At 39.0% G+C, this 24,535-nt stretch overlaps 4 protein-coding genes across 5 annotated transcripts in view; 2 read left to right on the top strand and 2 right to left on the bottom strand.

Annotated features, from left to right (window-relative positions):
• The window catches only part of csgalnact1a (chondroitin sulfate N-acetylgalactosaminyltransferase 1a), a 31,017-nt gene extending 30,586 nt beyond the window's left edge, over positions 1-431 (bottom strand). The window contains exon 1 of the mRNA XM_056403614.1: positions 294-431. The gene's annotated coding sequence lies outside the window, so the exon portion shown is untranslated. The remainder of the gene's footprint in view (positions 1-293) is intronic.
• Positions 432-3,972: 3,541 nt separating this feature from the next.
• On the bottom strand, positions 3,973-6,947 carry nxnl2 (nucleoredoxin like 2). The gene is made up of 2 exons (XM_056402756.1): positions 6,297-6,947; positions 3,973-4,706 (listed from the first exon to the last, which is right to left on the bottom strand). Exons 1-2 carry the CDS (start codon positions 6,596-6,598, stop codon positions 4,538-4,540), a joined length of 471 nt encoding a protein of 156 aa, XP_056258731.1. The 5' UTR covers positions 6,599-6,947; the 3' UTR covers positions 3,973-4,537.
• A 2,082-nt stretch (positions 6,948-9,029) lies between these two features.
• Positions 9,030-10,260, top strand: gng10 (guanine nucleotide binding protein (G protein), gamma 10). The gene is made up of 3 exons (XM_056403782.1): positions 9,030-9,210; positions 9,842-9,969; positions 10,059-10,260. The coding sequence occupies exons 1-2, from the start codon at positions 9,130-9,132 to the stop codon at positions 9,965-9,967; spliced, it is 207 nt and encodes a 68-aa protein (XP_056259757.1). The 5' UTR covers positions 9,030-9,129; the 3' UTR covers positions 9,968-9,969; positions 10,059-10,260.
• Positions 10,261-12,226: 1,966 nt separating this feature from the next.
• btc (betacellulin, epidermal growth factor family member) lies at positions 12,227-19,606 on the top strand. Of its 2 annotated transcripts, none has more exons than XM_056402701.1 (5): positions 12,227-12,530; positions 13,349-13,456; positions 16,858-16,975; positions 17,278-17,424; positions 18,302-19,606. In XM_056402701.1, exons 1-5 carry the CDS (start codon positions 12,491-12,493, stop codon positions 18,447-18,449), a joined length of 561 nt encoding a protein of 186 aa, XP_056258676.1. In that variant the 5' UTR covers positions 12,227-12,490; the 3' UTR covers positions 18,450-19,606. The 2 variants fall into 2 exon arrangements, with proteins under 2 accessions (XP_056258676.1, XP_056258675.1); XM_056402700.1 differs by having other exon boundaries at positions 12,228-12,530; positions 16,855-16,975.
• The last annotated feature ends 4,929 nt before the right edge of the window (positions 19,607-24,535 follow it).

Here is a 24,535-nt window from a genome sequence, read left to right as displayed (position 1 = left end):
GTTTGCTTTCATTTTCAACGTATGTCTACAAAGTGCGTTATGGGAGGAATATAACTTGATTCAATTACAATTTTTAGTCGTTTTTTGAATGACTCCTCACGAAAAGTAGCCGGATATCTCCTATAAATACATCAAACATAAAGTTCTCATTGAGCAGGGAGAGAGCTTTCACTGTAAACTCACAGCACGCACACTGTCCAAATATCATTATCATTCTTAAACATTGTGGTTGTATTGGCGGGATACATCTGTAGTGTACACTGTGAACATGCCCTCTCACCCGGCCAACTTACCCCCTGTTGCAGCGGTCATCAGTTCAGTCCATCCTAAGTGGAGGTTTTGTTTTGTCCCGGTGCTGCGGTCCAGGTCCCGTCCTGCAGACCTCCACCGGTCCACAGACGACACTTACGGGGTGCAGGAGCGGGCGTGAGCGTTTGTACCGCGGAGCACCGTGAAGTCCGCCGGAGAGAGGCAGAGTCACACCGGAACATGAGGGTTTCTGCCTTCAAAATAAAATTATTTATTCCATAAAATTCTGACAAGACAAACACAATTCTTTTAGCAGTTACTTTCAGTATCAATAAATCTGACTGATTGTTTGGTCTATAAAATGTCAGAAAATAGTGGAAAAAACTGTCCTGAATAGTGGGAGTCAATAGGAACCCGTCAACAAATTTTTCAGCCTTGGGGAGAGAACCCCTGGAGGTTAATCTGGCCGTGCCTTTATTGGTGATACTGATGTTGATGACTAATGTCCTGTGACTGTGGTTAGCATTCAGCTATTATATTTCATATGGTATTTTAATATTGCAGTTGGTGTAAAAGATCTGTATAAGAACGCCTAAGTCTGGCCCCATGTAACCAGATCATATTCATTATGTTCATATAAATTCCATTCAAATCTCTATTGCCCCACAAGAGGAAATTCTTTGCGCAGCAAGGAAGCATAAACACATAAAAGATGAACACAATAACTGAAGAACCTGCTGGCAGTTTACGTGCAATACACAGCACAATAAAACCTTCAAGCTCGCCTTGAACTTGACACAAGAGTGTCTGTGTCACTTTGTTGTTAACATACAACTAGTTTTATTACTTAGAGACAATAAAGAATAATGGGCAATAACCTGAATGTTACCCTGGCGCTACCACTTCTTTGTTTGGGGTTGCACAGACCCCACTGCTGAATGTGCACAAAATCTTTCTTCAATACCATGACAATATTAAAAGCCAATAGATAGAAAAGTATTAAAGAGGTAAGCCTTACCTTCGGCACATTCTGGGCTTAATGCATAGGCCACTGACGTCCAGCTACAGTGTTGCATACTGCACTTAGCACCTGACACTGAGAGGAGACAGACTGTAGGACTCTGCTGGGGGCTGACTCTGCAGATTCTCTGCTTTCCCATCTCTGCAGTTCACTTGCCATGTAAGAATCACATATGAGCAACCAGGTTAGTCATGTTTCATGCAAACAATGTAATATGGTCCATGCCAGGATAAATCATAATTGGGATACGGATAATACAGTCGTGTGGGCAGTGAGTCAGTTTAACAAGTAAAGCTTATGACAGTTGACATTGTCAGAAATGTGTAAATTCAATTCTATGTTTATTATTGATGTCATAGTAAAAGGTGGTGTTGCACAGACCTTCCTGTTCACAAACATGAAGGAGGGCAGAACATTAGAAACCCAAATAACATCCCCTTAATATGTAATATCCCTTAAATGCACCATATATGGCTAAATGTAATTCTCTTGATTAACTGGGAAAGATAAACATTCAAGCCCATTCGTGTTTCAATGACTTAGTATCTTATTTTGAAAATTTTGAGCAGAATCCTGTTCGTTAACGTTGTGAGCTTGACGCTGGCGCTCCCTCCGTGCAGGTCCGCCGGTCCACCCAGCGCTCCGCCTCCCCCCCTCCCTGCTCTCAAATAAAGACAGCCTTGTTAGTTGCTTCAAGACACCGTTGCAGCAGCAGGAAACACTACTGCCTTTCATTTCTGAAGCAAACAAGAAGTCCGACTGACTCCAAATGTGAAGGCGACATACAGATCCGTCTTAATCTAAACTGACCTGAGGGCTGTGCTCTGCGGGCTCTGCGGGGTCTCAATCAGGCAGCAGACAGGAAGCAAATACAAACAATTAGAGGAGCCGAAGTGAGATTTTATTCAACACATCACATATAGCCTAAAGTGTGTGACGCCAGAGCACGTTTTCAATCAGACAAATAAAAGTAGCTGTAATACTGGTACAAGTAAAAGTCATGCTTTCAAAATTCAACCAAAAATAAAACAAGCCTTCAGAGGTATTAGCATCAAAATATTGGTCTTTCTAGCCCATGTTTCTGAGCTGACTGAAAAGTCAATTCTCAGTGTTGGTGCACTGAAGGTTTCAGCTGTACCTCGCACCATGACTGGCTTCCACACTAGTTGTGATGCCCCAAAATAATTTAGTACGCACATGTTAAACTCAGATTTACACATTGACAGATAGTGAAGCTTTGGCCCCCCACCCGGACACCGACATGCAACAGGCCCCCACCCCTACATAGACTCAAGCCTGACAGAGTGGTGCTGGTTGCTTCTCAGCTCTTCCAGCTACAAACCTTTTGTGTAGTCTGCGGTTGTTTGAATGTTGTTTTTGGTCTTTGGGGTCATTTTGTGTCTCTTTATGGTTATTTGATGTCTGTTTAGTTTTCTTCTCCTTGTAGTATTTGTTTGCCTCTTTGACTCATAGAAGCAACTGGCAGCCAAACCAAGAGACTTTCAGGCCGTTCTGTGTCTGTTTCAACTGCAAACAGTTTGTGTCTGTGTGCGGTTATTTTTTGTCTCTTTGTCAACATTTTTGTTGTTTTACAGCTATTCGTGATCGTTAGATTGACTTTCCAACACCCACACACACAGGTGAATTTAAAACAAAAACAACTGAATGTGAACAGTCTCCTAGCATCACACTGCACACATATCATTCTGCACAGTGAAACTCCAACATCCAAGTGTACTAACAATAAAGCCTTTAGTAGAATGGGACTTTTAATTGAGCGTTAAGATGATAATCCACACTATCACAAATCTCTAGATTAAATTGTAAATGATATTCCCTTATATTGATCACTCTGCTGGTGATATTTGCTGACAATACTCACACTATCAAGTGGCGCATGTGAGTAGTGGGATGAACTGTCCTAAATGTAAGTAAAATAAGAATTAACACCATATTTTCATATGTGACGATATAGTGACCTCAGATGGAAGATTACTAAACTGCAACTTCCACAAGTCTGACAGGCACAGCAGAGGGATAATGATGCAAACTGGCTCAATAAAGCTCAATTTCTACTAGATGATAAACATTCATTTAAAAAGGTGCAGCAGATTTCTGCAGGTTTGTTGTGTCTCTTCCTAAAATGCCACTTGGACTCTTGTGCTTCATTTTCCATCTCTCGCTTTCACCTTGAGGAGTTGCATCATTTTATTCAGTGGTATGTCATGAGATGTGAGAAAGCTCTTTCTCTGTGCAGCCCTCTGAGACATGCCTGTGATGGAGGACGGCATAAACACACCCGAATCTACCTGAGGAGAACCACCATCCCCGGCTGGATGTATTCCTGAGCGAAGCCCCGGGGCATTACCTGGTGTGACATGTTCTTTGAAGACTTGCAGTATTTAATATTGCAAAGCAGACAGGCATGGAGAGACAGGCCTGTGCAGACTCATCACAATGTCATCACGCGTGTTTTTATGTACAAAGGGATAACAGCAGTGTCAGCGTACACAAGGGAAAAAGGCAATTAGGGCCAAAGGATGTGAATGTGCTAGCATGTTGGAAACAAAGCCCTGTGGGCTTTCTGCACCTTAATGAGGCAAAAGGGAATTATTTTGTTTATATGTTTATGCTCCTTGACACTATGACAGAAATGTTATATGAAAGAGACAATGAAAAATAAATCTAAATCCAAAACTCACTGAATATATATATATATTTTAATAATAACCAGTCTTAGCAACTCATAAAAAACAAAATATAAAAATATACAGGCAGCTCAAAGTAGAACTACAAGTCAAACTTTTGGAAATATATAGAAAGGCAAGCTCTCTGGAAAGAAGGTATGTATTTAATATAGGTAAGAAAGCTGTATGTTTAATTAGTGCACTAGCTTATAGGGAACATAAGCCAATATACTTTTAAATAAACTGCAAAGCTACAGTAGCTGGCTTGTATTATTTCAACTAAACACAGTTCCTTTAAAGCGGAGCCTTTTTAACACGTGAACCACAACAGACAAGCCTGAGATTTGTCTTAAATGCATAGGATGGTTAGTAAAAGAAAACCCTCATCAAGGCATGACTTGTAAGAAGCTGAACCAAAGTCAGATTTTTCTTTCTCAGATTGTTTAGTTTGAAGGATTTTACCGTGTTACTGCTATTAAAGTGAATGTAGAAGGACTTTACTTTGGTTTTGCTCAGCGCTCTCTGTGGTTCCTTTAGCCCACGTGAAAACATGGGCTGACCTTTTCCTTGTCGTTGTTTTCTAACCCTTAAAGTTCTGAAATATCTCTGCAGCGTCCAACCAGGACCTGAAGCAGGCCAGGCCTCGGTCTCTGATCTGCTTCCTGCCCTTGTCTGTGATCACGTCACCGTTCTCCTTCACGATCACCAGTTTGGGCACCGCTGTGATCTTGTAGCGTTGCTTCAACTCACTGAGAGGCGGAGAAGAGAGACAAGGACACACATTATTATGAAAAAAGACGCCTGGAATCAACGACTGCTCTGCTGCTGCTACTCTGTGAAACTAGACCTGACAGTGAAGTACATTTACTCAAGTACAGTACTTGTACACAAATCTGAGGGACTTTAGCATTTCTATTTAACACAACCTTTATACTTCAATTCTACATTTAAGAGGAAAAGATTGTAATTTTTTACTCCACCACATTTATCTGAGAGATGGAGAGTTGGTAGATTCTGCTCAGCCTCAGCCTAGAATAACTCTAACAGTGGCCACTTATACTTACATAGTGGACTTTACTTTTATAGTATAAGTAAATATAACAGTATTGGAATGTTACAAAAATTAATGTTCTGAATATAAAATGTCTGAAAATATAAAAAATACCCATCGATTTCCAAGAGCTAAGGCGACATCTTCAAACTGTTACAGTCGACAACCCAAACATATTCAGTGTACAATCAAAAATTACAAAGAAAAGCAGCAAAAGCTCCAAAGTGGAGAAGCTGAAACCAACAAATATTTGGCATTTCTGCTTGAGGGTTATGAAGTACTGTATTTTTTTTTTTTTTTTTTAAATCAACTACATTTATCTGATAACTATGGCTCTGAAATTTCATATTTTATATACTGTGATTTACTGTTATTCAATGGTTTCACTTATTTTTCAAGCATAAATGCCAAAAGACATCAATTTGTACTCTGGAACACTGTGACTCTGCAATTTTTGAGATTGCTTTCTAATTAAGCGATTAATCAAGAAAATAAGCAGCAGATTAATTAATAATGAAAATAATCATTAGTTAGCGCGCTATCTGAGATTATAATACTCAATGACATAACACTGACAGGGGTCAATATTGCCTTCATAATATGTGCTTTTGATACTTCAAGCACATTTGACACATCAAGTTTATACTTCTACCTGATTGAATGCAGGACTTTTATTGTGGTAATCCTTTGTCTACTTAAGAAAATGTAGTACTTTCTTCCACCACTGATGCTTGATCTACATAAGAGGATAAGCATTTGCTACTGTACACACACATACAGATTGAATTATGATTAGATTCTCTAATAAACAACATACAATTATTTGTCACATATTTGTCCAAATATTCACAAATAAAAAAAAAAACAAACAAAAAGCAAATATTCAATCCAACCTGGGACCTGGACACTCAATAACAAAAATGTATATATGTATAGAAAGAATATATAAATTGAAATCAAATAAAGCACAAGATTAACATTGAATAGACCAGTCTTAAAGTCACATTCAGACTCAGCTGTTTAAACCTAATCCCTAAGAGGGTGACCCACATAAGCATTTTACATAAGCTGGAGCACAGCCTTATAAGCTGTATAGACAATAGTGTTAAATCCTAATGAGATATAAGACAAATAAAGCACAACTAATTGCAGCTAATTATATTTTTGACATATGTCGAGCTCAAAATCTCTGTGAAGAGTATTGAAGAGAAAGTGAGAGAGCAAAGGGAAACTCTCTAAATTAAATAACCAAAACTCCATTGACTTTTCATCAAATTTTAATACTAACTGTTTGTAGTCATCCGTCCAGGGCAGAGCAAGCCAGTCTCCGTGCATATCATGATAATATTCAACCATATCCTCGCTCGACTTGTCAGAAGAGACAAAAACTATTTCAAACTGAGCAGGAGGGTCACTCTCTTCAACCAGATCCGTGTAGAAATCACACAGGATGGGTGTGAAGTCCCGACAAGGCGGACACCATCCTGCAGAAAAGTAGATCCCCACCACTTTATTCCTCAACGCCTCTTCGGAGTCGACGAAATCCCCGTCTTTATTCAGGAGTGTCCGCCCGGCAAATACCTCTACCATGTTTGCTCACCCCTCAGACAGACAGACTCAGACTTCAAGTTAAAGAATCCGGGAGGTTTGACAGCTCTAACTGTAGTTTAAGCTCATTTCCCCCCCGTTTAGTTTCAACACCTCGACGCTGTTCTTCAGTAGAAGTGGTAATTCTTTGAATGAAGAAGGTTCCTCTAACTTTTACCTTTCAGTAAAAGCTACTTACAACCAATCCCGATAATCACCTGTGGGCCAATGAGAACACGAGAGGACGGTGTTGTGGTTCGTTAACCACGTGGGTTTCAGGAGTGGAAAGCTGCTGCTTATAATCATACATCCAAGAGCGGAAGCGGCAGCAGCAGCAGCAGCACGACATCTCGCAGCACTTTCAGGCAGCACACACTCACGCATGCGTAGTTTTGTTTTTTGTTTTGTTATGTGCGTTTAAAAATAAATAAATAACACAACAAACATTTCAGGCTTTGTATCTTAAAACATACAAGCAAATTGTCAATTATCTAAGAGGAAGAAACCTTAACATTTATATTTATGGAAAAAGAAAAAAATAAATAAAATATTGATTGAAATTAAAATATATAGAACCACAGCTATAGAAAATCAAAAAAGAAAAGAAAAATAAATACTCAGTAAATAAAATTAACGAATGAATTAAAATAGCCTATTAATTATAAGAACAATATTATAGAAAAAGCTAGAAAAGGAAAAAATAAATGAATGAATTACTAAACAAACAAAAATTAACAAAACAACTACAACATAGGGAAAAAGGAAAACAACCAAATTAATAAATAAAATAAACTTGTGAATTAAAATAATGACATACAAGAACAATATTTAGGAGGAAAAAAATTAATAAACATTATAAATGAAATAAATATATGAATCAAAAACAATTATGGATAAGCAGCACTTACAGAAAAAAGATAATCAAAATGACTAAATGCAATAGATAAAATAATCATACTCTTCTGCCATTTTCATAAAAAATAATTTGGTGGCTCAAACCAAAAGTAAAACCACACTCACTTGAGATGTACTGTAGAGTTGTACTTTTTCCATGTAACATTTATTTGATGCTAAAACTGTGAAGAACATGGCCGCGGAAACTGCAGCACCCCTAGTGGCGGGATGATATGATCTTACAGTGTTCACATGACCGGTCTTACTCTGCCCCAGAATGACTTCTTACCTTTACCTTAACCATTCTCACTCCTCATGCCTAAACCCAACCAATCCAACCAGCGAAGGCAACAATCATTAGCCAATCAGAGGCAGTGTAGGGAGGGTCATGTTTACTCTATATAGTAGGGTTCGTAAATCTAACTTCCGGCTGCTGCAGCATTGATAGCTAATCGCAGGATAAAGTCACAATGAGGGAAACAGAGGGAAACCTGTTGAATCGGTGCCGCTTCACCTTCCTGTGGAGCAGGGCCCAGGCCGTCCTGACCTCCAGCTCCCCAGAGAGTCTCGTGTCACAGTTCAAGTTGAAGAAACATGTGTATTTAACCTCCATCCACAAACAAGAGCTCTGTTTACAGTAGATGAAAAACTCATAGTTATGTGGCCTCATCACCCGAGCGGGACTTCTCCGCCTTGCGTCGAGTGAAAACATGGCTACGCAACACCATGACCCAGGAGCTTGGATGTATTATAATACCCAGGAGAGACAAATTACCTCCTACCTGATGCATGTCCACACTGACATTTTTAACTCATTGGACATCCATGCCCTGATGAGAGACTTTCCACAACATCTGAGTGGAAGGCCACATTTGGATTATTATAACTACTGGACCACATTGTCTGCAGCTCAAGGTAAATTGTTTGGTTTAAGCTGCCGCCGAGCAGTTTAATATTCATCTGTCAATTACTTTGAACATCACACTGATATACCTTTGTTGAAAAAATGTGCGTATTTGAATATGTTCTTGTGTGACGTGCGCAATGTGCTTTTGGACATGTGTTGTTTGGCATTGTTGTGAGCTATTATTGTACCATAGCATTAGAGTCCTTTTTTATAGACCTGGCTGCTGCTGTTGTTACTGCTGCTATTTTTTTGGTGTGTGTGTATTATTGTAGGCCTATGTTGTATTTGTATGGGTTGTATTGTATAGGTTGGGCTAAAATGCTCCTCTCAATACAGCACCCCCAATTTAAAACATCTTCCCGCGGCCCTGGTGAAGTATAAGTATACAAGAGTTTAATGTGCAATGATAAACAAGTTCTAAAGTAAAATGACCGCAAATTTATAGAAAACCAATGTGTCTGAATTATTGTAGGAAGTCAAATATATCTGAATGCAGCTTACAGTTTCATTTCACATTTAAAAAAACAACTAAAACAGTTTTAAAGTGTGGAGGTCAGTGCGCTTCCTTGTCTCTACAAGAGAAAGGACTCAGGTCATTTGGAAAGAAACCCGGCCACTCCCTTCTTGTTGAGCTTTTGCTGCCTATTAGTGGAGTCAACGGCTGTGTTGAAAGACTGAAGGGACTTTTTTTTGTTATCAAGGAATTCTTCTCTCCAAAACAATTTCCAACAACATGACCTCTAATTCTAATTTATCCAACATGCGACGGCTGGTAGAACAACTGAAGCTTGAGGCCAGCGTGGAGCGCATCAAGGTAAAGCAAAAGAAATTAAACAGAAGATGATATCTTTAAAGAGTGTTACAGTTTTTGGGTTTACTAACCTTTTTTTCTTGATTTATTTAATTTTTTTTACATGACTAAATATGAGTACTGCCCCACTGTATTAGGTGTAACACATTACATTATGATGTTTTGCTTCTATTTTATAGAAAATATTCATTTTGTATGAGCAAGAGTAAAGCACTTACTAAGCCATTAATAAGAATTACTTTGTCACCAGGTTGTGAAAAGCATTAGTGAGTCATTAATAAATTGTAAAATAAGTCACCATGTCTACATTTATAATTGTTAATAAGTAATTAATAAAGTCTCACAGGTTTCTCACTTTCTAATAACATCTTGTTTGCTGTTGTTAATGTTAACAAGTCATCAATAGAATGCTTTATGTTGTCTGCATTCATAAATACATTTTTAAAAATCATTGATTAAAAAAAATCTTATTGTAATCCATCAAGTTGGCAGATGTACATGTTAAAAGGCTGATTATATAGGGACTTTGGTCCAAATCTATAAATCCATTAATAAATGCATATAAACCCTTCACAAAGAGTGACTTATCAGAAAGTGATACCACATAAACAAACATCTGTGTTTGTGAACCCAGGTGTCTCAGGCAGCTGCAGAGCTCCAGCAGTACTGTCTGCAGAACGCAGGCAAAGACGCCCTTCTGGTCGGAGTCCCCACAGGCAGCAACCCCTTCAGAGAACCACGCTCCTGTGCTGTAGTGTGAAGGTCAGGGTCCACTAAATTTGTAAGTAAACACCTGTTACCTGTGTTGCTGAATTTCAAATGAAGAATAAAAAGTTTTGCACTTTCTGCAGAGGAAGAAGAGGTGGACACATGTGGCATCTTACCCACAGAAGAAAAGAATGTTTTGTTTTTTTAGACATTTTTATATGATTTTTATGTGATGATTTTGAAAAAAAAAACATTCAAAATGAACATTTGTTTTCAAATAAGTGTCTTGTTTTATTGTATATCGATTAAATTTTTTTAACACATTAAAAGTCATTCTGCACTTCATGTTAGTCTTTATTTTGAATACCTTTTGAAATCTAGTGCTGTATAAGGGTGATCACTACTTTACACAGTGGGCAGTTGCAGAGTCATATAGTGATTATCTATGGCTTATACAAAGCGGATGTTTATAGCCAGGCTCTAAATTACACCCTGGAATCTCACGGCGTCAGAGCTTCCTGATGTTCAGTCTAAGTTAGGAGCTCAGCCAGAGAGAGGAAACTGGCTCTTCCTGTCCAAAACTGCAAAGACACTCAACACAGAGTTACACTTCAATCAGCCTTTGAGCTTTTTAAAGCTTTTTGGACGTATTAATACCTTTACCTTAACATCAAGGCTATGATGGATTAGAAATAGACGATGAAACATCATAGTATCGAAATTGGATTATATGAATCATGTTGCCCCCTTTTTTTTTTTGTTTGTGTGCTTAGTCATTTAAATCGGCACATGTTTATTTTATGTATTCGTATACTATAACTGATCTTGTTCTATACATATATAAAGATATCGATTCCCCCAGAAAGAAAACATCTAAATCAGCATAACAGAGGTCTAGCCAGTCATGAGATGGCTCTCCACTTTGTCACTTCCTTTTCCTCTCAGTACACTTCTGGACGAGTCTCAATAGTCTTCCCATTTTAATGCTTCCTCACACAACAACCTTTGTTTGACTATAGCTTATACCACACTGAGAGGATGAGATGCTCCTCCTTTTGGACACTTGAGAATAAAATAATGTTTATGTTGCGATTTTAAAATGGAATGGGTGCAAAAAATTTAACATCTGAAATATGAAATGTATCTTAAATAACATTATTATAACAAGTTCTGTTATGTTCTTCCTGATATTTTATATTCCTTTGCCAAATGGGTTGTCTGTTTCTTGTATGTAGATTTAAATCACATGAAAGGCATCAGAAAGGAGGCTTAATTATAAACTTAACTATAACTTTAGCTGTTGTCATTTTAGGTGGCAATACAGAGGTGTTGTAAAAATCAAAGGTTAGGAAAGGCTGTCATACAAACTAAGGGTGCAATTCTAGGTGTTGGAAGACATGTTGAAAGTATTTATTTAATTCATGAGGTGACATGTCAACTTATGCCATCTGCTGGTCATGTTTAGAGACTAAAAATATCAGCATTCAGTTTTTCCAAGGCGGCATAACCAGTGGTGGAAGATACACTTCATGTTCAGTAAAATTAACAATATCCCAGAGTGGAAATACTCGATTATGGAATGGAAGTTCAAGCTCTGCATTGAAAATGTTACTTGGGTACAAGTATTTAAGTAGTATCAACAAAATGTATTTAAAGTATCAACAGTTAGAGTATCCAGTTTCAAAAAAAGGCCCATGTGAGTGTTACGCTATTAAATATTATGGTATAAGGTTATTATCACTGATGCATTCATGTGTCATCAGCAATGCAGTAACAATGCATCATATGTTTTGTCTGTAGACAACTACAGCTGTCAGATAAAAGTAGTGGAATAAAGGAAAAATATTTCTCTCTGCAATGTATTGAAACAGAAGTATAAGGTGTCATGAAATGGAAACATTAGTAGTTTCTTCCAGTTGAATCCTACTCTGCAGGAGTCAGTCCAGACCAACAACAAGTCCAGATGCTGCAGCAGTGTTACTCAGTGTCTCCTAGATTTATCTACTTTCTGTTGGTGCAGGGACCTGTAAAACTCAGTTCAGTCTGTTCCTCTGTAAGACAATGCAGTGGAAAGTATGTCTTCTTAAATGCTTTGCTGTTAAACAGGTTGCTGTTTGTTGTCAATGACTGATCCTCCTGTCACTTCATTAAGAAAAGGAAAGTCAGGTATAAAGGTGCAGTTGTTCTTTGACGAGGAAACAACTTGAGCAGCTTGAATGGAGTGGTAGTCTCCTTTAAAGGTGTGGGCGGGGAGCAGAGAGCAGAGTTGGGTTTCGGTGCCACCCCCTTTTCTATTCTCATACACACTGTAGTTGCAGTCCAGTCACAGTCCAGGGAGCAACCTTGGGCTGTATGTGTGCTTTGGTTATAGCCTCAAGCTCTCCTGTCTGACTATGAGCTTAACTGCCATCAATGAAGGACCACAATACGACCCACCACTGGGAAACTTTCACAGCTTGTCCACACTTTTTTCAAAGGTCATTGACCTCTGAGAAAGGACTGATCCAGTTTGACTTCTACTCGCCAATGACACTGAACTTTCATGTGCACATGAGCACTTATATGAAGTGAGGAGATGGCCAAGGTGTACAGACTCTATGTGGGCATACTAACAGGTAAGGTTTACTGTTGTTTTATCCTTTTACTTGAATCAGTGTTCACCTTCCCCAATAAGCAGAGGGCTTGTTTACAGTATAATAATGTAGATATTATCATATTAGGGTTAGGGCCTCAAGACAGACGCAAAGTGTTGTTTACCCATAATTACATGTGATAAATTTTTACACATGTTCCTAGTGACAGTTTACTTCTCTAGGGAAACACAGAAACACATCATTAGATTGGTTAATCCTATATCGTTTTGATAGCTGGCTCACTTTACACCTGATGTGTAATGCAGCCACATCAGGTTTGAAGCGGGTGCTCAACTGCTACAGAAGACTTAAGTGTCGGTTAATGATTGAATGAAGAGTCCACACACCAGCAATATATCTGTTGTGATTACTAATCATTGTCAAAACAGGCTTTGTTAATGTGGAATGAAATATGTCATTTGGGAAATATCCTCATATATGTATATAAAGGTTTATGCAATGGTGGTTAAACTCTTGTGTAATTAAAGTGCTTTGAGAGTGACCAGAGCAGTCAGTATGGTTTGTGTTTAGAGTGGTAGAGGTGTGTGTTGCACTGAAATGGGTTTACTGAGACAGAAGTGGGTGTGAACAGGAGAATTATAAGGCTCAGTGCCATCATGACTCACCAGCACCAATAACTCATATTGTGATCATGTTTTTTTCCCCATTATCTCTTACATAGCTCCTACATAGTAGGTCACAAATTGATTAAAATGCTCGAGCATTGTGCACATATCTGTTTGTTGTGGTGGTCTGTTTGTGTGTGATGGGCTTTTGTGCTTTTGTATTTGTGGCTGCAGCTCTGGCCTTATGCAAACACTGCCTGGCACAAGGGAATGCCACTGAGGAGTCTGCCAATCGAACTGTGTCCCACTGTCATCGCCATGGCAACAGAGACAATTGCACAGGTAGATATGGACAGGAAGTGAGGGGCGGTTCCTTCATGGTGTCATAAATGGTTGGCTGCTTTGAGGGTTTAAGGTGGAGGTTTAATAGAAGAATGGGTAAAGCACGGTTGTGGATATAAACATGCAAACACACCTGTGCACAGACACACCTCACAGGAAAGAAAATGAGAAAAATACAGAGGTAGAGGCAGGTAATTGTGGAGGAGTCATATTCCAGGCTGGCCAGAGACCAGAACTGAGTCCCACCAGCTTATCATAAATCCATCACTAAGTTTGAACAAATCCTTCCAAAGTTCTTAGTAACTACAAGTTAGTTTCAAACCAGTGACTTTTAAATCTGCTTGTTAGCTAGCAAAGACTTTAGTAATGTGTGAATTGGTTGCTTGGAAGTATCTGTAGTGCTGTCTGATCAAGAGCAATGAACTATGCAAACAAGTCAAGTCAATGTAGCATCACAAGCTCTTACACCGTAAATTCAGAAAGTACTTCGACCCCTTCACTTTTTGCAAATTGTATTTAATTGCAGCCTTATCATCAATCTACACTCAATACCCTATAATTACAAAGTGAAAACAGAATTTTTGATATAAGTATTGAAAACTTTGCTATACACTTGAAATTTAGTTCATTTGCCTCCCATTTCTCTTAAACATCTTAAAGATGTTTCTACATCTTCGCTGTAGTCCACCTGTTGTTAGGGTTTCAATTAATTGGACATGATTTGGAAAGGGACATTCCTGTCCATATAAGGTCTCACAGCTGACAATGTAGATCAGAGCAAAAACCGAGCCATGAGGTCATAGGAACTGCCTGCAGAGCACAGACAGGATTGTGTCGAGGCACAGATCTGAAGAAGGCTAAAGAAACATTTCTGCTGCAGTGAAGGTTCCCAGAAGCACAGTGGCCTCCATAATTCTTACATGGAAGAAATTTGGAACAAACAGGATTCTTCCTAGAGCTGGCTGCCCGGCCAAACAGAGCAATCAGGGGAGAAGGGCCTTGGTGGTGACCAGATACCCAATGGTCAGTCTGGCTGACCAGAGATCCTGTGTGGAGATGGGAGAAACCAGAAGGATCCATCAGTGTAGTTTTTGAAAATCCATCTAAAGCACTCTCAGATATGAGAAACAAGATTCTCTGCTCTGATGGAACCAAGTTTGAACAGTTTGGCCTCAATTTTAAGTGTCATGTCTGGAAGAAACCAGGCACCACTCATCACCTGCCCAAAAGGATTTAGAAGATGAACAGAGCTAAGTACAGAAAGTAATGAAACCTGGTCCCTAAGCACACAGCCACAGACTTTGACTTGAACCCAATCTAACATCCCTGGAAAAACCTTAAAAATGGCTGTCCGCCAACAATACCCATCTTCCTGCAGAGAAGAATGGCAGAAAATCCTCAAATCAAGGTGTGCAGAGGCTGTTGCTGCTAAAGGTGCTTCAACTAAGTAAAGAGTAAAGTGTTTAAATACTTATAATGAGATATTTCAGGGTTTCCTAAAAGTTTTATTTTTGTCATTGTGGAACATTGTTAGAGCTAGGCTAGGTTTGACTGTGCTGGGTATTTGTTGTAACTACTGACAGTTGAATGCCTCGTTCGCATCATGCAGGGGGGAAATAATGATGTTTACGACTTATGAGCATTGGTGTCACCAGACAACTCAAAATGGCAGCTTTTTAGTCTTCTTGTGATACTGATACTTATTCATTACTGGAGATTTCAGCTTTCATAATAGATAAACATCAATAAAACTTAACAGAAAGACACAAACATTAGCTACATTTCCTCAAAGACCACCTGGCAAACTAACTGTTTTCTAAAAAAAAACACTATTAATGGCTAGGTACTACACAGGAGTGCAAATTGAACTGTATAATTGCAGCGTTCAGTTACCTTTAACAACAGTGTGTGCTGGCTCTTCCATACTTTTTAGTGCCAAGTCGGATATGGGCTTTAAAACCTTCCCAGTCATAATAATGACTCGGTTGTTGAAGTGAAAACTATTTACAACTGGTGCAAACAAATATTTTTCACCATAAAGGAACCTCCTTATCAAATTACTCAACATTTTGATTGATTGATGTACTCATCTAGATTAACTCATCAATAAAGCATTTTAAACATATGCGTTTCCCAAGCTATCCCTTTAACTTTGTAACTGGATATTTTTCTTTTCAGCACCGAGGCCGCGGCAGCAAGCCGAATATCATGTTTCAACTAACAACTGAAGCGCTCTCATTGATGTCACCTGAACAGCAGTATTGCTTTACGAGCTCGTTTGAAAAGATAATCTCCTGGGAATGGGTTGTAAAGATAGCGGCGTCCTGTGGCATGAGAAGCACTATATGCAACTGGTGGTCAGAAGTTCAGCATTATGGCCCACTAGCAGCTGCGGGGTGTGTTTTAGTGTGTGTTTGTGAGTAGGCTAGGGAAGAAAGGAAAGGGGACACAGACTAGGAGAATGGAAATTTTAATTATATCTCAACTGTATTATGTGTTTCATTTAGTGAAGAATTATATTAATTGAAAAGTGTGATTAATTAGACCTTGATGTCACCAGGCTTTTTCTGGCACTGAATGATCAGGCTTCCTCTCGGGATCGTATTGCGAAGTTTCTATTTATAATATCAGGCCATGCCAGGAGGGGAGGGTGCAAGTTCGAGAAGCACGCTGACAAACATGACACAGTTAAAGAAATAGATCAACATTTTTGGAAATTCCCTTTTTGTTTATTGCCAAAAGTTAGTTGAGATGTCATTACACTAAATGGAGATTGTGCCAAGAAATACATTATTCATCACTTGTTTCAGTAAATGCTCAAAAACAACATATGCTTATGTTCAAGTAAGCTGTCTAGCAACTGTAATGTTTACTATGTGACTTTTAACAGGAATTCATGGTCAGGATTTCCTAACTTAAACCAACCTGATCAAACCTTAATCATAATGGTATCAGATCCGAAAGTTGTTTAATTTTTTAAATGGCAATCAGATAAGAAAGCATCCGTGGCGTGATTAGCTTAGCTTATAAAGATTGAAAACAGGGGAAACAGCTAGCCTCCACCTAACATCCACCTAACAGCAAAGGTGCAGTTTTACAAGGGCTTATGTTGTGGACTATTTCTTGGCCGGGAGTGGACGTGTTAATTTGTGAGCCTCAGAGGTGCTTGAAGATGTCCAGACTAACTGATTCCCCTGTTAGTCTGGACAGTAACACGTTTGACGACAGGCTAATTTCAAATGTCTGTATTTACACTTCAAAAATCATCATGTAATTTGCAATGGGATACCGAAACTTTTGTATCCTTTCATATACTGTGAACCTTAATTGAAGTAACGTAACTGAAGTGCTGCACTCATCTCAAACAAATTTTAAAATGTGCCGGTTAATTTCTCCAGCAGACACAACAGATACGGGACAGTGGAATGGCCATTTCTCAAAATGTCCCGAGGAACTAGTTCACTACTGTGTCCACGGAGAGTGCCGTTACGTTAAAGAACAGAAGGCACCGTCTTGCAGGTGAGAAACGTCCACTGCAAAAAAATGGAGATGATGACTGAGAACTGTACAGAGTTAGATATAACTTGGTAAAAAAGGACAGGAAGGAGAAACAACAAAGAAGGAGTAAGATGATCTCATTACAGATAGGATGAGAGCGAAACTGTTTCTTGTTTGTTGTTGTATGTTCCTGCACTGGGTTTGAATGGTACAGTACATTCTGACGAATTTAGAGAAGAAAACAGATGTTTGTGAGGAAAGCTGTCATGAAATCATGTGAAAATGAAAGCCATTAAAGTAATTTTTTTCCTTCCTTGTCTCAGGTGTCAGGGTGGTTTCGTTGGCCCCAGGTGTGAATATGTGGACTTGGACTGGCGGATCGGCGAGAAACGACAAATCATCATTGCCTGTGTCATTGCAGGACTTGTTTTCCTCATTCTGCTCATTGTATTCATTTGCATCTGTTCACAGTAAGGCTTTGTGTGTGTGTGTGTGTGTGTGTGTGTGTGTGTGTGTGTGTGTGTGTGTGTGTGTGTGTGTGTGTGTGTGTGTGTGTGTGTGTGTGTGTGTGTGTGTGGAAAATGAACTAAGAGGAACAGTCTGACATTTTGGGAACTATATTTGTTCATGCTCTTGCCCAGAGTGAGAGAAGATCAAGACCACTCACATGTCTGAACGGTAAGGTAGCTGGAGCTAGGAGACAGTTAGCATAGCTTAGCATTAAGATTAGACACAGAGAGAAAAAGCTAGCCTAGCTCTGTGCTGAAGTAAATAATAACACATTACATCTGGTTTGTTTAATCCATACAAAATTGAAGTGTAAAAATTACAAACTGTGGTTTAACAGAGGGTCAGAGGTGAATACTACAATACCCATGAGCCTTGGCCACCTTAGCGTTGCTATGCATAATCAGAGGTGTGTTTTGTAGTGAAGTTTGTGAACAAAACATGGCGCCATAGCTGCTGAATTAATCCACCACTGAGCCAGAATTCAAAAGTGAATTTGATATAAGCTTCAGGTTTTAAAATCTGTTTTCCCAGCACTGTGATCTTAATCTTCCTCCCATTGTTAGCGGCGCACGCAAAGCTAGCTGCTTTCCCCTGCCTCTAATCTTTATGCTAAGCTAAGCTATCTGGCTGCTGGCTGTAGCTTCATATTTAGCGCATGGACGTAAAGTTATCTAACTTTCTACAAGACAATGAACAAACGTTTTTCCCAAACTGTGGAACTATTCCTTTAAAATGGATGCTGCGTGATTATTGAACAACTGTGGTTTTGCTATTTCTGCGGTATATAAATGAGAGGTATGTGGGACCTCTATGTGATGATTTTTGCTTCTCTGTCAGTCGTAGGTGCAGATTGTGTGGGCGGAGGGGAAGACGGAGGGAAGAACCAAGGAACGGGACAGAGAAGCTCAGCATGATGGATACCAGAGCAACACACACAACGTTAACACCAGACTCAACAGAGCCACCTCACACAAATACAGTATGAGGAGTGTGTATAAGTACGTGTGCGTCCACAAGTCTGGGGATTGTTTAGATATGAGGGATTTTGCCCGTCATGTGACAGCGGCTGCCTTTTGTCTCACAGTGACGGCAGTGTGCTACAGGAGGTGCCTCTGCTGGACAGGACTGAGGCGTGCTCTAAGGGGGGCATTTGTGGATAAACTGTGTCTCTGGCTGCGTTAGATCAAGCGGGAGCACAGTTTGTACCGCTTCTCTTAAAGGGCAGCCTTGTCGAAAAGTGCAGAGCAAAGATGATGCCTTCCAGGATTTATAATAAACACCAATTGGAGAAGAGTGTTGGGCTGGCAAGGATGCTTTTTTTTCCAATACTGGAGAGCAACAGGCACATGTAGCCTTTCACTGAGTGCTGCTGACTGCACAGCACCAAATAAATTGTTGCTATGTTGGAAAAAAGCTGTGACACCAGCTGGTAGCCGGTGATAAGAGTTGATCATGTTTTTGGTCTGCATGGGAGACACTTAGATGCTAAAAATGAGAGGAAAGGGACTGTTCGAAGATACTCCATGTTCTCTTTAGGGAACTCTTATTGCGTAAATAAATCATTGAATGTATAGAAATAGCAAAAAAAAAAAGTACCAGCAGTACAGTATACTGTAGTCTTGTGTCATATAATTTCTACTTTGTTTACTGCTACTTTTGCTTCAGTGTTTTGTCACAAATACACAGTATTGATACTTCAAAATCTTAATCACAAAATCAAGAGTCATGATCACCTATTCCTCTGTGCACAGCAACGTCTCCATGTAAGCTCACACAGAATATTGTTACTTGTAAACATTAGCAATGCAAGAAGAGCCAAGAAGAGTCTCCTATATTATTAAAGGTTGCAGTTCTGGACTCTTGGGTTGGTTGAGGACAAGGAGAACTTGTGCTGCAGGCTTTTTTGATCTGTATATTTGGAGCCGGTCAGCCTCCGAGCTACAGAGGCAGAACAGCCGAGCCTGTGTGTGGAGGCTCGACTGAGGTGAAAGTGCTCCACTGTATGAGACACTTTCCAAACTGCCAGCCTTTCACTGGTAAAGTGTATCTGTATGTCTGTATCTAAATGTAGAATTAGCAGAGTTAGGAGAAAGTCAGTGAAGTCTGCTCCTGCTGTTAATATGAATAAATATCTCTACTGTACATGTGCTGTCCATTTAAATTATTTTCTCAAACAATTCAGCAGAAAATGTCACAGCTGTAATGTACTGCAATGAGACCCACATCATCACGCAGTGTTTCATAAGGAAAGTTACTCAGTGCCACTTGCCGTTTTCTAAGAAATGCCACTCAACATGACCACAGTCTGTTTTGATCTCATCACAATCCAATGAGCGCCAGTTCACAAGACCAGTGCTGACTTGGACTCCTCCACAGTCTCAGATTCTCCAGAATGCTCCATGAGCTCCACTGTAACCCACGCTCCACATGATCAGTGTCAACCTCATGATTTTAATAGAATACATGCATTATTTACAATATCACTACACAAACAAATGGGCAAGAAATGTTCACATTAAGTAATGATTATGTAAAGTACAAACACCTTTCCAGGTGACTGTACTTTGGTTATAGTTTTATTGTGTTGCTGTTGTTGCTATGGTGCCGTATTACCAGCTTAGAGCCAGCAGTGTAAGCCAACAAATTCCAGTGTGAGAGTGTGAACATAATACAGTGCCGTCCTCTGACATAATGTGATTTAATCTTCCAGGCACAAGGGACTCATCTTGTATCTGACTTTGTCCTTGAAGATAACACTGTTTTAAATGTTATTCTTTAAAATGTGGAAAGCGGCCTTTCTGCTAAAGTTCAATGGTGTGTCTGTCTGAGGAACTGGGTTAACTTTAGCTAATTATATGAAGATTTAGAAACAAGATGTTACGTCTTAAGAGGTGCAGATTTTTGTCCCCTTTTTTTTACCTTTGGACAGAGCCAGGCTAGCTGTTTCACTATGCTATGCTAACCATCTGCTGGCTGTGGCTTCATACTAGTGTGTACAGACATGAGAGAGTGATCGATCGTCTCATTTAACTCTGGGCAAGCGAATAAGCGTATATCCCAAAACTATTCCTTTAAGTTACTGGACAATCCTGTTCATTCTGTTCTTCCCATTAGCTTACCTGCTAGCTGTTCCTTTTATTTTTCAGGGTTTCAGTGATGAATGTATTAATAATGATGTTTTGTTTTTTTTAATCCCTTTTGAAAGTCTCGTTACTAATTGTTGGGGTCACGGTCTGCTTGAATCCAATGAAAAGGACACATGGCTGCATGTGTCTTGCAATATGCCCACTTTAATAAATTTCAATCCATCATGGCATCTGTTACTGTGAAGTGCTTTGCTCAAAAGTAAGATCATTTCAAAGCCAATATGAAGTTAAATTTGAGGAGAATGGATTGAAATGTCCCCAAAACAATGTTATACACTGATAACACTGTCAAGAAATGATAGAGCATGTTTCTCACCACTTTCTCACAACATTATTTTGGTATGACGATATTAATATTTTTGGAACCAAACAGAACTTAAGGCTGCATGTTTTTCCTTGCAAGAACACTGACCTACGGTTTTGCCAGTCAGCGATGACATCTATTCTCTGCTTTGTTTACAATGAAGGTGTCAGGATCTTTGACCCAATTTCAGGTGGCCTGTGCGGCCGACTGTCTTCAAAAGAGTGACAGCTGTGGAATGCTGGAGTTTCTATAGGAGGGGTGTGTCTGCAGGACTTAGAAATGAGGCTGATAAGAACAACAGATACCAGCCAAACTGTTGTAGATGTTTGATTTGGAACGGAGACGCAGTAAAATCTCTTTCATAAACCTTGATTAACCTTGAGTAATTTTGAAATGCATCAGTAAACCTGTAGTGGATGTTAGACCTTGGGTGAAGTGTAGATGTGACCGCAGGGCTCATTCTGTACAGTTTTTCACACTGATTGCTAATCGTTCCATCTGTTCTCCTCGGGTATGTCGGCAAGCTGGCGGCTCAAACAAGTGTTCTGTGACTACCAAACAGGGAGATACTGCACCACACAGGGCACCACATAGGTCAGCACTGGAAGTGAACATGGGGGGTTGTTTAGGTGCGTTTCCTCCCCTGTTCAGTTTGTGTACAGTTTTTGTAGTTTGCATGACTACCACTGGGGGTCAGCAGAACACAACAGCCCTCTAAAATACTGAACAGGACCTTAATTCAGAGAAAAAACATGTATTTCTGTCTTATGCTGCTTCATACTTCTACTTAACCACATTTTAGAGGGAAATATTTGCTTTATTATTTGACAAAGTTGCTTTTTACTTTGCAGATTGAGGTTTAAAAAAAAAAGAGCCTATAAATTATGATGTATTGTATCAAATTGCAGGATATAAAATACTTTAAATTAGTTACAACTCAACCAGATGTAACATTGAAATATGACGGCTTCTGTAATAATAAATAATAATGCAAAACACCACAAACACTGGCATGAGCCATTCTGCTTCCATATGTACTGCTACTTTTATAACACATAATACAGCATCTGTATTTTTTTCAACAGATTTGAATGTGTCTTAAACCACTGCATTTTAAATTTCACAAAAGTTTTTTCTGATGCTCACATCTAACAACTACAGTTTCATTTCTTCTAACACAATTGCAGTTGAGTTTAATTGTTATAAGTACCAGAAGTATGTGGCAAAGGGGGAATGGTTATAATCTGTTTCTTGTAAACTAAAACTAAATCCATTTTGGGAAAGAGGACATTTTAATCATAGAGATTTTAGGTGCCCTGTGGATAAATACAATGTGAGTGCTGCAACTATCATTATCCCTCTGTAAATTCATCCAGCTCATGACATCAGCTGTCATGCGAAGATATCACCCAAAACCAGGGGGATCAAGAAACCATTAGAGGGATGACAGGTAGCGGTGACTGGAATAGGTAACTGTTATAGCAAAGATTTCTTCTGTCACGGACGTTTATTTTTCTCCCTCAGTGCTGTAGAGGCTCAGAGAGGATGTGACTTGTTCATTTGCGGTGTATGAGCCCAAAACAAAAGGGCAAATGTTTGGTGAAGGAACATTACACAGATGATTCAGGTTTTCCTTTGTCCTACTTTGATACCCACGAATAGAAAATGGATCAGGGAGCAAACTCAATAAGGATGAAGGTCTTGCCCTGCTGACCTCCTGGATAATGAATAGAGATTTTTGGTTTCCTTTTCATTCAGTTATCATCAGCACTGATGATGAATTATTTTGCCCTCATGATCCTGTCCGTCTTATCTGTCTAGTCAAATCAAATATACAGCATGATGAATACTGGATAACAACATCTAGAAACTGAACCTGACATGTTGAGATTTACACTCTGTGTCCCGTCTCGTATAACATTGAATGTGGATGTTCATCTATGATTTTGATTTGGATCTCTGAACTAAACTTGGCCAAATGATGTCTGTAGCACAATAAGAAATGTAAATTTAACTTTCTCTGCCTACAAAGAAACATTGTTGTGGAGACCAACCTACAAAAGTGACTATTGAAAGATTCCTAACAAACTTAGAGGAATTTGATATTTCTTCATGAGTTGGTGAAACAAACCAGTGAGAAAACACCAGTCAGTCTATGAGGACTTACACTTGTGATGGTAACAGAAAGAGAAAAGGGTTTTTTTCTGCTAGATGTGTTAAAGTATTTAGCAGCAAGAACTTTATAATCTCATACAGTATAAACTGTGAAGGCTTGACAGTGTGTTTCTGCCTCCTGGTGGTGCAACAATGCATAATGTGCATTAAATCCCTATGCAGAAAAACAATATAAAACATACATATTGAAGAAGAACAAGGTAAATATTACTTGCTAAACATCAGAACATGTAACCATTGTCATTATAAGCATTATAGCGCCTTCCCTTCGTTAGCATGTAGATCATTAAAGATCATTAGTTTTAAGGCTTGATTGCTTTAAGCTTAATGGTAGCAATAAAATCTGAATGACTAACAAAGACTAAATACACAGTGGTATGACTAACTCACCTTTTAGTAGTACGAGTAACTCAGTGGCTGTGTTATTGAAGCATGGGCATCAGCTCAGGCAACAGATTGTGTGGAGGTATCCCAGCATCTCTTTCTGCCTGTCAGACAGAAATAAACAGCAGCAAATGAGGTTAGTTAGCATATTTAACCACAAACCAACTCTCACCAGTCTTTTGTTGAAGAGTATTTCTGATGTGATGACATGTTCAGTTCTTCTACTCTTCTTCCTACTGAACTTCTGGAGAGTTTGCTCTTTGTCCTCAGTTGAGGACATGTACAAGGGTGTTATTTTCTTTCATTGTTCAATAACCATGGGCAAACCCTTCAGGACTTAAAAGCAAGTACAAAAGCAGATTTGATCTGAATGTCTTGAAGAAGAATTTGTTAAGGTGAATAGTTAATATGTATCCTAGCTCAATGTAACAGCCTTTAGCTTAGTGAGAATGAAAGGAAAAGGAAGAAAAACAAAACTGTTTGCAGGTGCCTGAACCACTTCAATAAGCTCCCCTTAAGGTTAATGCTCCTTGTGAATATGGATGATGAATAAACCTTTTAAAATAGAAATTTATATTTTATATCCACCTGTGTGCATAATGAATTCCATATTAATAGGCCAAGGATTACATCCCAGATGCTAAAATATGTCTGAGGAGCTTTTCTCGTTTTTCTGTTGTTGATACTTTATCTAATGTAAGTATGAGAGGTCTTAGGCATTATTTCTGATGCAAAAATGGTTAATTACATATCTATAAATACATAGATGGATATGTAATCATCTGAAGAATGATCATTTTGCTGCTGGATAACAAAGAAGATGATCCATAACCTCTTGATTGACTGTTTGATCATGTTAAATAAGTGCAATGCTTAATATGTGGTTTTTGATGTCCATAATGTCATATTTTGGAGTGAGATTGGCTAGCTGTAAGTCTTAAGTCTGTTGTGTTTTTTTTTTTAATTTCTCGCCATTGTTTGAATCTTAACATAAGAATAAGATTTTGTTACCTTTGGACAGGACCAAGGCTAGCTGTTTCCCCCTGTTTCTAGTCTTTATGC

The sequence above is a fragment of the Seriola aureovittata genome, chromosome 18, assembly GCF_021018895.1.
Source record: "Seriola aureovittata isolate HTS-2021-v1 ecotype China chromosome 18, ASM2101889v1, whole genome shotgun sequence".
Taxonomy (NCBI): domain Eukaryota; kingdom Metazoa; phylum Chordata; class Actinopteri; order Carangiformes; family Carangidae; genus Seriola; species Seriola aureovittata.
Note: the sequence above shows the minus strand (reverse complement) of the source record. Positions and strands in the feature narration are given on the sequence as shown.

Bases quoted from the DNA above. Each gene is read 5' to 3' on its own strand.
- nxnl2 (XM_056402756.1), bottom strand. From the start codon at position 6,598: ATGGTAGAGGTATTTGCCGGGCGGACACTCCTGAATAAAGACGGGGAT. The intron at 4,707-6,296 runs GTTAGTATTAAA...TCCGCCTCTCAG, and splicing joins TGGACGGATGACTACAAACA to TGAGTTGAAGCAACGCTACA.
- gng10 (XM_056403782.1), top strand. From the start codon at position 9,130: ATGACCTCTAATTCTAATTTATCCAACATGCGACGGCTGGTAGAACAA. The intron at 9,211-9,841 runs GTAAAGCAAAAG...TTGTGAACCCAG, and splicing joins CCAGCGTGGAGCGCATCAAG to GTGTCTCAGGCAGCTGCAGA.
- btc (XM_056402700.1), top strand. From the start codon at position 12,491: ATGGCCAAGGTGTACAGACTCTATGTGGGCATACTAACAG. The intron at 16,976-17,277 runs GTGAGAAACGTC...TCCTTGTCTCAG, and splicing joins CAGAAGGCACCGTCTTGCAG to GTGTCAGGGTGGTTTCGTTG. The intron at 17,425-18,301 runs GTAAGGCTTTGT...CTTCTCTGTCAG, and splicing joins TTCATTTGCATCTGTTCACA to TCGTAGGTGCAGATTGTGTG.